This window comes from Chlamydotis macqueenii, chromosome 9, assembly GCF_036417535.1.
Source record: "Chlamydotis macqueenii isolate bChlMac1 chromosome 9, bChlMac1.mat, whole genome shotgun sequence".
Lineage (NCBI taxonomy): Eukaryota > Metazoa > Chordata > Aves > Otidiformes > Otididae > Chlamydotis > Chlamydotis macqueenii.
Genome location: NC_141564.1, coordinates 11621271 through 11635647, shown reverse-complemented (window position 1 = coordinate 11635647; position 14377 = coordinate 11621271). Strand labels below are relative to the sequence as shown.

Here is a 14377-nt window from a genome sequence, read left to right as displayed (position 1 = left end):
TGCTGAGCTATGTGAACATGCTGGAGAGAGCCAACCACACTGCTGAAAACAAGTGCCCTCTGATTTCAGCTAAGGTGGAGTTAATTTTCCTCCTAGGAGCTCGTATAGTGCTGTGTTTCAGATTTAGTATGAGAATAATGCTGATAACACACTGATATTTTAGCTGTTGCTGAGTAGTGCTTACATTAACTCAAGGACTTCTCAGCTTCTCGTGCCCTGCCAGCAAGAAGCTGGGAGGGGGCACAGCCAGGACAGCTGACCCAGACTGGCCAAAGGGATATTCCATACCATATGACATCTGCTCAGCCTATAAACTCGGAGGAGCTGGCTGGGGTTGGTGGTGTTGATCACTGCTCAGGGACTGGCTGGGTGTCAGTTGGTGGGTGGTGAGCAGTTGCACCACTTTTTTTTCTTGGGTTTGGTTTCCTCTTTTTGTTGTTTTCTTTTTCATTACAATTTATTATTATTTCAATCATGAAGCTATTCTTATCTCAACCCATGAGTTTTCTTGTTTTTACCGTTCTAATTCACTCCCCCCCTTTTCACAGGAGTAAAACAGATCAATGGGCCTAGCTATCCAAATGCTATCATCCAACCTAAGCTGTCTGATGACAGCCAAGCAATAATTTTTAAGTTCACCAAATCAGAACAGGCCGTACTACTTCTAAAATGATAAGGCAAATGACTACATTAGTTTTATGCGGGGAAAGAATAGCTATGAAAAATAAACTGAGCCTAAGTTCACACAGAGTTAGGCTTTTGAATACAAATCTACATTTAAATCAATTAAAATGTGAAGGTATTTGGAAATGAGCAATTAGAGTGAAATCTGAGTAGCAGTTTTGAAATCAGATCTGGATTAGGAGTTGAGCACAGTTGTCAGAGATGGGAAAGAAAAGCAGTGATCTCAATGAATCTGTTTCTTAACCAAATCACATTCACGGAACAGCTACACTTGCTCATGCACAGGATAGCTGGCTTTCGTATTACGAGCAACTCCTGACTGAAACCCCGATAGCTGACCTCCATCTGTAATGAAACACAGAGAATGAGAAAACCTCATGCTCATTCATGCTGCACTGTACTTTTCCCCACCTCTATTATTGCCTGTATTTGGGTCAATGCCAGCATTGGTACATGTGTGCAGCGTATTGCACCAATAAATACAAAATAATTATGCCAAATTAAAACAAAAGTATTTTTCATAATTTATTTCCAGAATCTTTCACTGGAAACATAATGAACTGTCAGACATGAAGCAGGCAAAGTTTAAGAGACTGGCTTAACCTCTCTGAAACCGATGCCTAATACCTGCAACATCTCTAATAACATGTCAAAATAATCCATTAAAAATAATTGCAAAATCATTTTATACTTTTGCCAAACACAGCAATGACATTACAAGGGCGTAGATTTACTCATACTGTGGCAGATCCATTATTTACCATCATGCTGATGTTCCAGCAGCAAACTGAAGAAATAAAACCCTCCAAGTACCACAAAAAAGTGAGGGGAATTCCCTCACACCTCCCAGACGCATAAGGTCTGGCATGCCCTGTTACCTTGCACAGCTGTAATTGTGTTACAGTATCAGGTCACACTTCCCTTTATCACAGGCTCCATGATTTCTTCAGGCAATGGCTGCCACACCTTGAATACCTACTGTAAAATCATACATCTCTGTTTGCCTGAAAGCAAGTGCCCTTTAATGTCATTAAAGTCCCACATTCCTTTAAAAGTGTACTAAAGCAGGAGAAAGGCTTAGAAAAATCTCATTGCAGCTTCTCATCTGGAATACGATCCCTTGCAAAACTATATCCCCTTCAAGTCTTCACTCTAGCAAAAATAATCTTATTTTTCCACCTTTGCCCAACTATATTTCTAAGCAAACCATAGAAGTCACTTCTCATACTTGCAAAAAATCTGTCTTGTTCCCACTCCACCCACCCACCTCTGCCCCATGCATTTCAAACTTTCTCCATCACAGCACCCTTTCCTCACTCAACATACTTTTCCCCAGCATTCACAGGCTCGCAGGAAAGCCTTTTGTACCAAGAGGAGCGTAAGAGTTTGGTTATCCCACTCCAGACTAGTGTGATGTTAGCAGCAGTAAGATGAACTATCCTAACTGGAATTATAGTGCTAGTTTTTCCCTATTTCTATTTTATGTTTGATAAGTTTCTCTGCTGATCAAAAGGCAGTTTGGTATCTTCTAATATGTATCCCTTGTACTGTTATTTTAATCTGCCACTCTTCCAAAACAGAATATCCTGGTTTACCTATTTAAAATTTTCAACTGTATTATTAGGATAAATACCTCACATTTCTTTCACTCTTGGCAGTATAAAAGCTGCTATTATCCTTGTTCAGTTTTTTTTTTTCCTAGGACAATCTGCCATCATTCATTACCCTCAATTGTTCTTCGCACTGAAATTTGCATACCTCTTAGAGAACATCATATCATGAGGGTTTTCTAGCTGGTCTTTCTCTGTTTTAAAATACATTTTAAAAAGTAAGTTCTGGCTTGCCAGAAGGTCGCTTTCTTTGGATTACAGTGGAATCTATTCCTGTGCAATATGTCTTCCCTTCCTCAACACTGAGCCCTTCACTTCTTAACGTGCTTTCTTCATAAAGCTATTAGAGACTTACAACTTCATCCAGCTAGCTAATTGTGCATATAACACGGGTTACACATTGGAAAAAGCTGCTGGAGAATCTGAAGACAATCTCTGGACCAATCTGCTCACAGGACTAGAGATTCTTAGAGGATATATTAAACTAAACAAGCTTTCTATTAACAAGGCTTTACAAAGGCTATCCTGCTCTCCGCAGCTCAGCTCAGCATAGGGAGATTAAAAGGCTGCTCTTTTTAAGGCACCCCCAGCACCTCTTACTCATTACCTAACGGGCCAGAAATACAAGTCATTACTGGACAAAATACTCTTATGCAAAAGTGCTAAACCACGTCCCGATCGTGCTTTTCATTCTCTTCCATATCTGGAATCAGTGTGGTTTCTCACAACTGTAAAAATAACCAATAATATAATTTCATTAACACATTGTCGCTGTCAGATTTGTTGTGGTTTTCACTCAGAACAGGTCACCTGGGTGCCCTGCTTGTGTTTTGTAGGGATACAAACATCCCTATCACAGTTCTGTTTGTACACCCATACTGGGCCAAGAGAACAGCTCTCGGGTCTGTCTTCACTACTGTACCAACCAGTCCTCAAAAGACTTTCACAATTTTCATTTTCTTTGGAGCTACTGTTCTCTTCCCTGCTGGCATGACACACATCTCCTTATTTAGTCTTTATTCCACAGTCTTCCACTAGAGGAAGAGAGATCCTGTTATTTTTAGGGAGATCATCCTAATTTTTTTTTCCCCTAAAAGATATCGTGAATTATCACTTTTGTTTCTCTGGTTTTGTTGGCATCTTAACAAACACAAACAAGCATCAGAATATAAGACACATTGTTCCTCCAAACCTTCCTCCACATTCACAGCTTATCCTTCAAAAAATTGCGCAAGAAGAGTTATTTACAGGACTTTAGAATCATAGAATCATATTTCCCTTTCAAATTGTACCTTTATAACTGCAAAAGCATCCTCTGAATCTTGGCAGTGCACAAGCTGGAGACTTGACAAACACTCTCCGCAGATCTGAACTATTTTAACTGTTATTGTGCAGCTATATCTATGTAACAATGAAATAGCTGATCTGACTTTCTGAAAAGATGCCAAATAATTATTTTCCTATGAGTATGATTTTGATGCACTGGCTTTAGCTCTCAATCCATATCACCAAAGGCCCATAACAAAAATATTACTCCAGCTGCTGCTTACAAAGTTCTTGCAGCCATTTTATTGCCGTGCTTGCACTGTAGTATTTTAGTTTGAGCAGAATAATGCCCATCTTGTTTGGAAAGTCTTGTTCATATTACTCTCTTACTATCCCACTCCTTCCACCACCCTCAGGGTCTCCAAGTTCTCCTCTCCCAGAGCAGAGGCACTACGACCATTGCTATCCCTCAGTATCCATCTTAGTTGGTGCAAGTTCATTGTACCTGATAAAATTTACTTATTAGAAGTTTTTAAAAGCTTTATAGTTTTCACTTTATTTGGTTCAGATCTTTTCTCTCTTCCTCTGTGAATTACTGAAGTAATTCATTTGAGGAAAAAAAAAAGTGATTTGTACTTGTACTTCACCATGCTTAATCTTTAAGCTTTGCTGCCCCTGCATCTTGCAAATGATTACGTTCGTGGTGCCACCGGTACTAGGATTGTCATTAGCAAGGCGTGTAACCACTGCCAGTCCTCATTCTTCACACATCTGTTTTCTGGAATCTTTCTCAGGCAGATGGTGATGCCAAGGACATTCTCATGAAACAGTCTTCCACACAGAGTGCAGAAATCCCTGCTAACTTGCTTCCTCTTCTACATTCGCTCCCTCTGCCAGTACCAGAGCTGAAGCATTTTATACAATGAATGCACTTCATATGAAGAGCTTGAAAGTGATCTCATCTGAGGCAGCTGGAATCAGAGTCTTTTTAAAGCCCTAAAGGTCTATGCACAGCCAGGTCACACCAGTGTTCATCTTTTCTAATGCAATAATTTAGCTTACTCAGGCCAATGGTGTCTCCAGTTCTGCAATCATGCTAAAGATGTACCACATGCAGAAGTTCCCTTTCTCCAGGAAAATAAAGCCTACTGCCGAGCCATTGGTAGACCAGTTTTGCAATGTCCTGAGGTGTTTTCTATGCTTTCAAACATGCCAGGAAATCTTTTTAAGTTTTCTCTGAGGTGAAGTGTCTTTTTCTGAATTCCATGACCGTTCAGGTTTCCACAAGTTTAATTTAAAGTTTTTATTTCTGCAGCTGTCTTTAATGCCATAATAATATCAATTTCTCTGCAATAAATATGTTTTTTCTTCTGAATGCATTTAATAAAGTATTTCCTAATTATGAAAATGGATGCCTTTCACACGCTTCTAGTTTCCTTGGTATGTAGGATGCTGTGTTTAGTTTCTTCTATTTTTGTTCAGGAGTTCTATTTTCTTATGTCCTGAAGTGAGATTCATTTCAGCAAACTTTAGATTACTTAATTATTAGGCATCTAAGTCTAATCTAGTTGTTCAGACTTTTATAGTCAATAAAGGGAAAGAAATTCATCCTGGTTTCAATTCATTCCAATTAACTCCAGCACTGCAGGATGAGACTAACTGCCTTAGGATTTAGCCATTTCTCTTTATTAATGAAAGAGACTGGTAGATTAGATTTCTTCCTGATATAATACTGTAAGGTGTCTGAAGATAAGGGAGATGAATCCTACTAATAACATCAACTTTGAATAACACATTTTTCTGAAAACTCACACGCATGTCATCAATGTTGATGTTGCTAGTGCCAGTCTTATCTCTTCATTGTGTGCAGCTGACTCCTGTCCCTCTCTGTTGGTGCATGTTTTTAAGTTGGTTCTATTTTGATGAGGGTATTTTTTTGTTAGGTGGAGGGTCATTTCCTTGTTATTTTACCACTGATGTCAGGGAGGTTTTCTTCTTCCCTTTAGCTGCCTCATATAGTCTGCATCTTCCAAAGCTCTTTCTGATGTTAATCTGACATTACTGCCTGTTCATGTATTCCTTTTAATCTTATACAAGTATTCTTCTATCCTTTTGCATGCCCTATCCTTCTATTTTCAACAGTAGTTGCATTACCCACTCAATTATATAAACAAGTCTCCATTTAGATCTTGGATTTTTTCATTGCATGGAGGTGTTGTGTTATATTCAGGATGTAATAGGCTTCAAATAACTTGAGTAAAATGCCTCATTTTCCCCGTCTGCTTCAGTGAGCTTCACAACTAGAAGCCCATGGTCTGCAAATATCCCAGACATTTAACTTGGTGCATACTAGAGAACAAGCCACCTCTCAGTCCACAGCTACTTATATATAAAAAGACCTGACGACTAAGATAAATTCTATTAACTCCCTCCATTTTGTCCACATCTCTGCAATGCTTCCAGTTTCAAAGTTGAAAGCAGCAAATTTTTGGCCATATTCTGCATAAAAGCCAGACTTAATTCTTTGGGTCTGACACTATATCTGGCTCTAGAAACTGACAGTCAGACAGACTTTCCTGTAAGGATTCACTGAACTAGTTTTTATTACCACTCATTTCCATCCATCCTCCCTGCTCTCAGACTTAAGACAAAGAATCTTAAAAAAAAAAAATATATATATATATATACACCTGACTATTTGACTTTGCAGGACTATAGTATGATTCCATTTATCCTCAGTTGTTCAGTATTTGAAGTTACAACAGTAGTGGGATTTTTCTTTAAAAAAAAAAAAATTCTATGAAAAGAGAAGAAAGTCACAAAGAATTAGAGCAGAATTCACTAGTAGCAACTATAAGTTAAAATATCATTTATACCAGATTTAGTGATTCCTCTCAGCTTTCTCCACAGTGCAGATTAGGTTCTATTTACATGTAAAATCACATAGATCTCAGTCTTTTCAGAAACATACCTGTTATTGTAACAATTAATTCTAATACAACCATATCCTGCACTTTTCAACCAGTCTACACTCGTAACTCCCTGTCCTCTATAGAAAATTCCATGGTACGTGAGAAAACATCATCCTCTCTTGCAAGAGTCTGGAGCAGAGACCCCTCTAAAAAATTTCTCCTTTGGGTGATTTTAATCTACTGTGCATGCACTTAAGACCTAGAGATGTCTCTGTGCCTCACCAGCTCCGACATGCACACAAGCTGTTGTATAAAGTAACCAAATAATCTGAATCAGCTGTTAGCAGGAGTCAGTAAAAAAAAAAAACCAAAACAAAGCATCATTTGTCCTACAGAAAAATAGATTGGACAGAGCAACATCTTTTCTTTGATACCTTTCTTATGTATGTTTCTTCATAAATACAAAGTAATATTAAACCCACAACATCACTAATTTACAAACTCAGACTTAAAAATATTCACAAAGGTGATACTTAAACAGGCTACAAACCTCAAGAAATCTTAAAAATATTGCCAAAGGATAGGTTCTGAGAGTGGTGACACTTACCTCTAGAGATTTATGCCTACAGTAGAAATACAGTGCCTAGCCATAGCATAGTAAATAACATACTTCTAACAAGTGTGTATTTACAGCACAGTTTAATATAGGAAAAGTCTCTCTGGAAAAGTGACTAAAAGTAATTTTGACTCGTATCACAAGAATTCCTGTACTTTGGGGCTTTAATAGTAAATATTATAGTGTTAGCTGATTTCCCTTTGGGAAGGATGGGATTACTTTGAGTCCCCATTATGCGACCAGGCAAAAGGCGAAACAGCTTCTGGGCCAAACACAGGGCACGACAGCACTGAAGCAGAGCTGCCATATGGATTTCTAACTGTAGCCACATCATCTGCTTTGTTGGGTGAGTGTGAAAGGTGTTGTGCAGGTGGACTAGGACTCTTCCTCCAACAAAAAAAAGTTGGAGGAAGTGAACCTCCTTTAACTCTCAGTCAGAACAGCCACAACATTTCTGCCAGAACATTTTCCCCCTATTTGAGCATGCTAATACCATTATTTTATCAAAACGATAAATACCAACCATTCTCAAAACTTGGACAGAACATGTCAATTTAACAGTGTGGTCATCTGATGCTTACTGGCTAAAAGAATAGAAATTTTGAGATTCTGATTTTTCATCCTGATACAACTGTTTTAAAAATATCAGAACTTTCTGCATAATGGAAGCCCTAGATGTCCTGCAGTACAGCTAGCAGCAGTACTGTTTCTCATCGAGACTACCTGAGACCTCTCACTTAAACTCTAGTTCAGGTTATCTGTATTTTTGTGAAACAGCAACAATATAGGAGGAAAACTTCCATAATAGATGTTTGTTTCAAGCATAATATTTTGGGGAAAAAAAGAGTAAAAATTACACAATTCCATGATGGGGGGTGGGGAAATCAATGGAAAAATTGGTATTTGATTATGAAAGTAAGAAATACTAACATGGCAGCACTGTATATGGATTAAAATTCTATAGATGTGCACATATAGGCATCCTGAATTCAGTTTTCCAACTTAGAAGTTACCAGCTTTACATTAATAATGCTCTTTAGCACTGTGTGTCGTACAGTGTAGAATCTGAGAGATGTAAGCAAGCTGTTCTGCCCATGGAGGGCTGAAGTGCAAATCTAGAAATCAGTTGACTGATACAATATTTTCCTGCTATCTTTTGAATATTAATTTGGTTCGGTAGTAATTTCTGAGTTACGCTGAGATGTTTATACATAGTTTCTTCCAATTTCTGAAGTAGCCTTAGTGCAATACCTACCTTTTCTATTACACTATTTAAATTATTTCTCCCTGGAGATGCTAGGAGATGCAGCCAGAACAGCTGGAGTGTGATAAGACTTCCTGTCAGCCTTAAAACGCTGTAGACCCATGCCTGATATAGTTCTGAAATGCCAGCACTGCACATAGATTAGAATTCCTCTTTCATGCTGCACTGAATGATGTGATTATATTTGTAATACTATAAAGCAACTGTGTCAAAAATAAAGAGAAAACACTTATGGCATAGGTTATTAAAACAACGGCAAATAGGCCAGTGCAATTTAAGTTCCTTTAGTGGGCTGAATAATAACTACATAAATAAGCAAAGAAATAATTTGTTACAGAATCAGAAGCATCACAAGCAGCACAAGAAAATTGTCTTCACTGCCATTGTGCATGGACAATGTAAAATGAACATGTCAGAGCAAGTGCAAAAGGAAGAGGACTTAAAGCACCTGTTGCAGCCCAAATGAAGTGCCATTCACTCAACTTAAGAACAACAGGGCACACACACAGCCACCGGTTAAACACACCAGACAAGAGTCTATGCTAAAAGTGGTGGTGGCTCAGAAGACTGAAGACTCTGGCGAACAAGTAGATTGCCTGTTTCAGCACGCACCCACTATTCCTACCTGATGTGGTGCTAGGCTTCACACAAGCATGAGAGGAAAACAGGACTCAAATTTTTACTGAGAGGTATAAAAGATCATTATAAAGTTATAAGGCTGCTTAGAAGTAAGGCCTAGCTCAGAGATCATCAGATGAAGGAGGAAACCTAGAGTAATATTCATCTTCAGTTACTTATTCTGGAAGAGAATAAAGGAACAGAGCAGACAGGACTCAGTATAATCAAATTTAACTTCCACTACACGCCTGTATTTTTCATGCTAGGTCTGACAACACAGTTCAAACAATTCAAGTTGTTTGTAATAACAAAGCCAATATTTCCAAAGATTAAAAACCTAGAATTAGTCTCCTACTTTCTTTTTTTTTTTTGCCTTTTAATTAGGTTTTTCTGAAGCAGTGAAAACAAAACAACTCTAATTGATGGCTTTCATACATGGCTTTTTAATAATAACTTAACGCTTAGCACTTTGGAGGTTTCAAACACGATTGGGAGTGGATCAGAAAAGGATTTTTATTTTATTTTACCCTTACAGAAGCAAAAGGATCTAAAGTTTCCCTACACAATTTGATCTCATGAAATTCCCACCTTGAATATAGTTCCGAGAAGAATTTATATTAAAATTTTACAATCTTTTTTGAAGCAGGCTCTATTAATTTTTCACACTAACTCAGTATATGACCTTGGATGAAGAAATCAGTCTTCTGACAGATGCAATTTTTTTTTTAATTAAAAAATGCACACACAAAACCCAGATACTACAGACCAACTTCCATGGCTGTAGTATAGAGGACAGCAGAGCAAGTAATTTAACCTTTCAACCTGTAACTGTAATCATAAGGTTGTTTCTTCAGGATACAGAATCTTTACTTTGTGTGCAACACAGTGATACAATCAATAGTGAAAGAAAAGGAGGCACTGGAATGGTTAGGATTTAAGACCCACTGTTACTTACTCTGTACTTCTACAATACAGCTGCAGACCTCTAATCACTACTCGGTTTTACATTTGTTCCTTTCTTCTTCAAAGAGCAGAGAGAAAGAGAGGGAGAGAGCATGAGCAAGCAACCAAGAGAAAGGAGCAGTGGGAAGAAAGTGGGATGACAATCAATAAAGCAGGTTTTCCTTAGCAGCAAAAATAGCTGACAGACCTGCTTCCCAAAGAACACTGCAAATTACTTTGCAAGTAATAGTAGCAGAGAAGATAAGTCAGCTTGAGGGACGCATGGGAGAGCTGTTATTGACAGATACGAGGATGATATAATTGCTCAAGATGAGCAGGTTTTTCCTTTTATCTCAAGGAAGCACTTTTGGATGAAAAGATTGGAAAGACAGGTGCAAGTCAATAGCAAAAAGCCTGTTCCTAACTTATTTACATCATTTTATATAAAGGAGCATTAATGTATGAAGTTTAAGACAAATGCGTTGAATGCTGAAAATAAAGTATTACAGAGAACAACTTATGTACACTCCCAGTGATAAAGAAATGTAATACTGGATGAAATATACTTTGCCTATTGAAGAAATGCACTGATTTTACAAAAGGCTGAGTATGTGTTTAAAAAAATGTTCACTACTGTTCTTACATAAAGTAGCTGATAAGGTTGCATCTTAAATTGTTTCCTGTTAAAACGGCATAAGAGATCACACTTACAGCAAACAGTAGACAAGAATAGTAAACAGGATAATGTAGTGCACATTTCCTCTCTTCCAGCTCTGGCTGCATTTATGTATCCCTCGACACATCCTGTTCAGCTATTCTGGTACCCTTCAAGACAGATTTTGAGCATCAAGTGGTTTGGGTTTTTTGCTTTCTGCTTGGGGTTTGGTTTTGGGGGTGGGCAGTTTGGTTTTCAGTTTCAGGGTTTTTTCTTGTTACTGAAAAACATTAGACAAGACTGATGACAGGTGAATGTATGCAGTAAATAGGTGAGTAAAGAGATGGTATTTCCTATGTTTCCATTCAGTTAAATGATTCCCTTATGCTTTAAAATTAAATTTCTTTGTGTAATAAAGAAGCATGTTAGTATCAACATCTGTATGGGAAATATTCTTTAACAAACTTCACAGATATCTAAAACCTATCTTAACCCACACCGGTCCGCCTCTCACGACGACATTACCTGAATGGTGTAATCCTGTTGCCAGACTGCTGACCAGCCCCAGTGCATACAGCGTAAGTACCTAGCTTAGCTAACTGTATTTAAGGGGTAATTCAAAACCAGCCATACTCAATGAAACACTTCGGTAAAATCCATTTTCCAAAGCTTATTAAAGCTAAGAATTACATAGTTTCTTCAGGGTTGTGGAGATGATGTCTCAGAAGGTACACTGCCACATTTTCAAGAATGGCCACTAATACTGTGAGCTTCAAATATGAGTTACATGTTCCAAATAATTCAGCCAGATGCTGAAAGTATTGGCTATCCATCAGTGGTATTTAAGCACTGAAATTATCTTAAAGATCTGAAGTGTATGTTTCTCAACACTGCTACAGAGCAGAACATGGTAAGCAACTATTTGCTTTAATCAACATCAAGATGGTAAACTAACACCTGAAAAAAAAAGTAAATAATGAAATAAAATAAAAGTGGAATTGCATCACACTTGTTTTTCATTTAAGCTTTAACAAAAATCCTCCTCAAGAGTCTCCCACTGATCTTTTTCTTTGTTTGAATACAGGATCAACTGAAGGATGATGACAGAGATTATATCATAAATAATGATGAATTGACTGAAAATTATGAATCATCTGCTCACAGACCAGTGACAGCACAGGACAGAACAGGATCCATCCAAGCTACAAACAAGGAAGATATTAATGAAGGAGACCTAGGATTAGGAGGGTACAAACTCCAGCTTGAACACACTGCAGGTCAACCCCAGATGAATCCATTGGCATGAAGAGCGTTAATCACAAGAAATAAGACCAAAGAAATAAAAGATGCTATTATGTGAGCAAGATGCTAGAAAACATACTAAGCACAAAAAAAAAAAAAAAATCCAAGAAAACTTAGATTTTTATTAACTAAATGCCTGCTCCCCCCGTGAAAGAGTTTACCATCATCCATATACCTAGAAGAATATGCAGGTTTTCTGACTACAGCAGTTTTTAATAATAAAAAAACGTAGGGCACTGCCAGGCCACTGTAAATCCATTACAATCATGTGTTATCTCAAATAATGCTTGACTGTACCATGCCCCTCACACGTACTCAGGCCTTTGAATGCCGCTTATAGTCTTTAGTCAGCTGAAAGAGAGAAATATCTTCCTAACATATTCATGCTCACATGGTGACAGCACTTTTTACATAGCTGGTCCTAAACAGGTCCGGATAGCTACAACTCCAGTAGCTATTACACTTCTAAGGAAGAAGCAGAAGATTCTTTGTCCAATGAGCACGTGAGCTAAAAATACTTAAAATATGCATTGCAGCACCTCAGTTTGGATAAATCAAGCTCCTTCATGCTCACAGTATAGACTTCTCTCGATAACCAGACCAACATTTGCTTTTTAAATGCACCTTATAGCCTAGTCCATATAGGGTTGAACCAGGCTGCCACAAAATAAACACCGATAGTAGGAGACATTGAGTCTATGAAACAGCAACAGGCCCCCTTTTATTGCTGCACTGAATAGGCACGACCACTACTGCAACAGCAGTTATTCCACACAGCATTTGTCATTGCAGCTTCACAGTACACAAAGCTTACACACCGGGAAAAGCTTTGTTGTTTTGCCAGATTATTCTAAACATACGCTTTGATTTAAGAAGTTGACTGTTTCATTTCTTGTTATTCAAGGAAAGCTAGTTCATTCTAATCTAATATTTCTGCAAAATAGCTATATCTTAAGACTGGCTGCTCCAAAGATAAAGTTTGTCCATCTCCCCATTTATGCTGGGCACCCAATATCACACTAGTGATGAGGACAGCGGTGGTTAGACATAAAATAACAAGACGACACTTTAGGGATGAAAGTATTAATTGTGCCTGTATACATACAGCTAGCTGCCACATACTAACATCAAGCATTATAGCACAGATCAGCTTTTGCACATATCAGTTAAATAGTGCAAATACAGGGACAGAGCCAGGCTTCTGTTGTTAGAGCATGTGTTTTTTCTCACCACAGAAGTTTCAACTAAGTATGCGTGATAATGTTCCCACTAAGAAGGTTAAACCATGAGGAGTTTTAAATAAGGTTACTCTTAATATACAAAGACAATGAGTAAGCAAGAAATTTGTAATCTACAAGAATAAAAATCAAGCCATCTCCATGAACAATCATAAAGCTGAATAGATCTTTATTTCACCACATACGGAAGCTGAAATACAAACTTAAATATAATCAAGTTTTAGTCATTCTTTTCCAGGCGAATTAATTTCTGGTCAAATGTAACTCCAGAACAGCTGTTTTAAGCATAAATTTGAACACTGGAGTTCTATATGCTGTTACAAAAGATGAAAAGCTTAACTAGCATTTTGTTTTCCCCTAAACACTAATCAAGGACCTTCAAAGGATCTTGATTCCCGTGTGGTTTAAGACAAATAATATTCAAGCATGATAACAAGTTGTGAGAAATACTAATGAATTTCCAACTCCCTGCTTTGCCTTGTTTAGCTGCATGAGGTGGGAAAAGATGCACAGCAGGTTGCAAGAAGAGATGGAGAATGGATGAGGAGGTAAGGTTTTACAGCCCCATGCTGTGCACTGTACAGCATGCAGTGGGACACAGCAAGGATAACAGGAGGCAGGATAAGCAGGTAGAGACGCACGGCAGTGAGGTGAATATGTGGCAACACAATAGGAAGGTATTATTATGGATGGGTGCTAGCACAGTCCTGATTTCAGTAGCCAGAGTTTCTGATTTCAATCTTTAGAAGTATTGAATGCATGTCACCAGGCTTCCTAAGCTCCCTGGGAAGCATGGATCCCAATCCTTAGATTACAGTGCAAATCAATAAACTGCTGCAGTATTATAAAGATGCAAAGCTGTTTTTCACAACTGGAAATGACAAGCTCTTCATCAACAGTTCCACTCTTAGATCCTACTCCAAAATGCATCACATAGCATACTCCACGGGGCCTCTACTGATTTATTTATTGTGCTTATGTCCAAATTTCTCACACATGAGCAATGTGATAAATGGAGAGCTCTGGGGTCTGAAATTCTCTGTTTATCAGAAAGTCTGTAGTGAATACTTGCCACAGTCTTCTGCCTTCATGCCTTAAAGGGCCACTTTAGTCAGTAAAGAAGATCACCCCTTGTAATAGAAGGGTGCATACTTCACATCTTCACAGGTCAGATTTTTATGCTAAGACTATCAAGAGGCCGAATCAGTGGTCCTAGTAGGATGGGTATTTATTCTCCAGGCCCATGCTCAGCAACCAAGTATCATTGACT

At 38.1% G+C, this 14377-nt stretch overlaps 1 protein-coding gene across 1 annotated transcript in view; it reads left to right on the top strand.

Moving 5' to 3' along the window:
• SLC9A9 (solute carrier family 9 member A9) overlaps window positions 1–12127 on the top strand; it is a 196777-nt gene extending 184650 nt beyond the window's left edge. The window contains exons 15-16 of the mRNA XM_086754917.1: window positions 11040–11145; window positions 11652–12127. Of these exons, the coding sequence (XP_086611043.1) occupies window positions 11040–11145; window positions 11652–11873 (328 nt within the window). The 3' untranslated portion in view covers window positions 11874–12127. The remainder of the gene's footprint in view (window positions 1–11039; window positions 11146–11651) is intronic.
• The last annotated feature ends 2250 nt before the right edge of the window (window positions 12128–14377 follow it).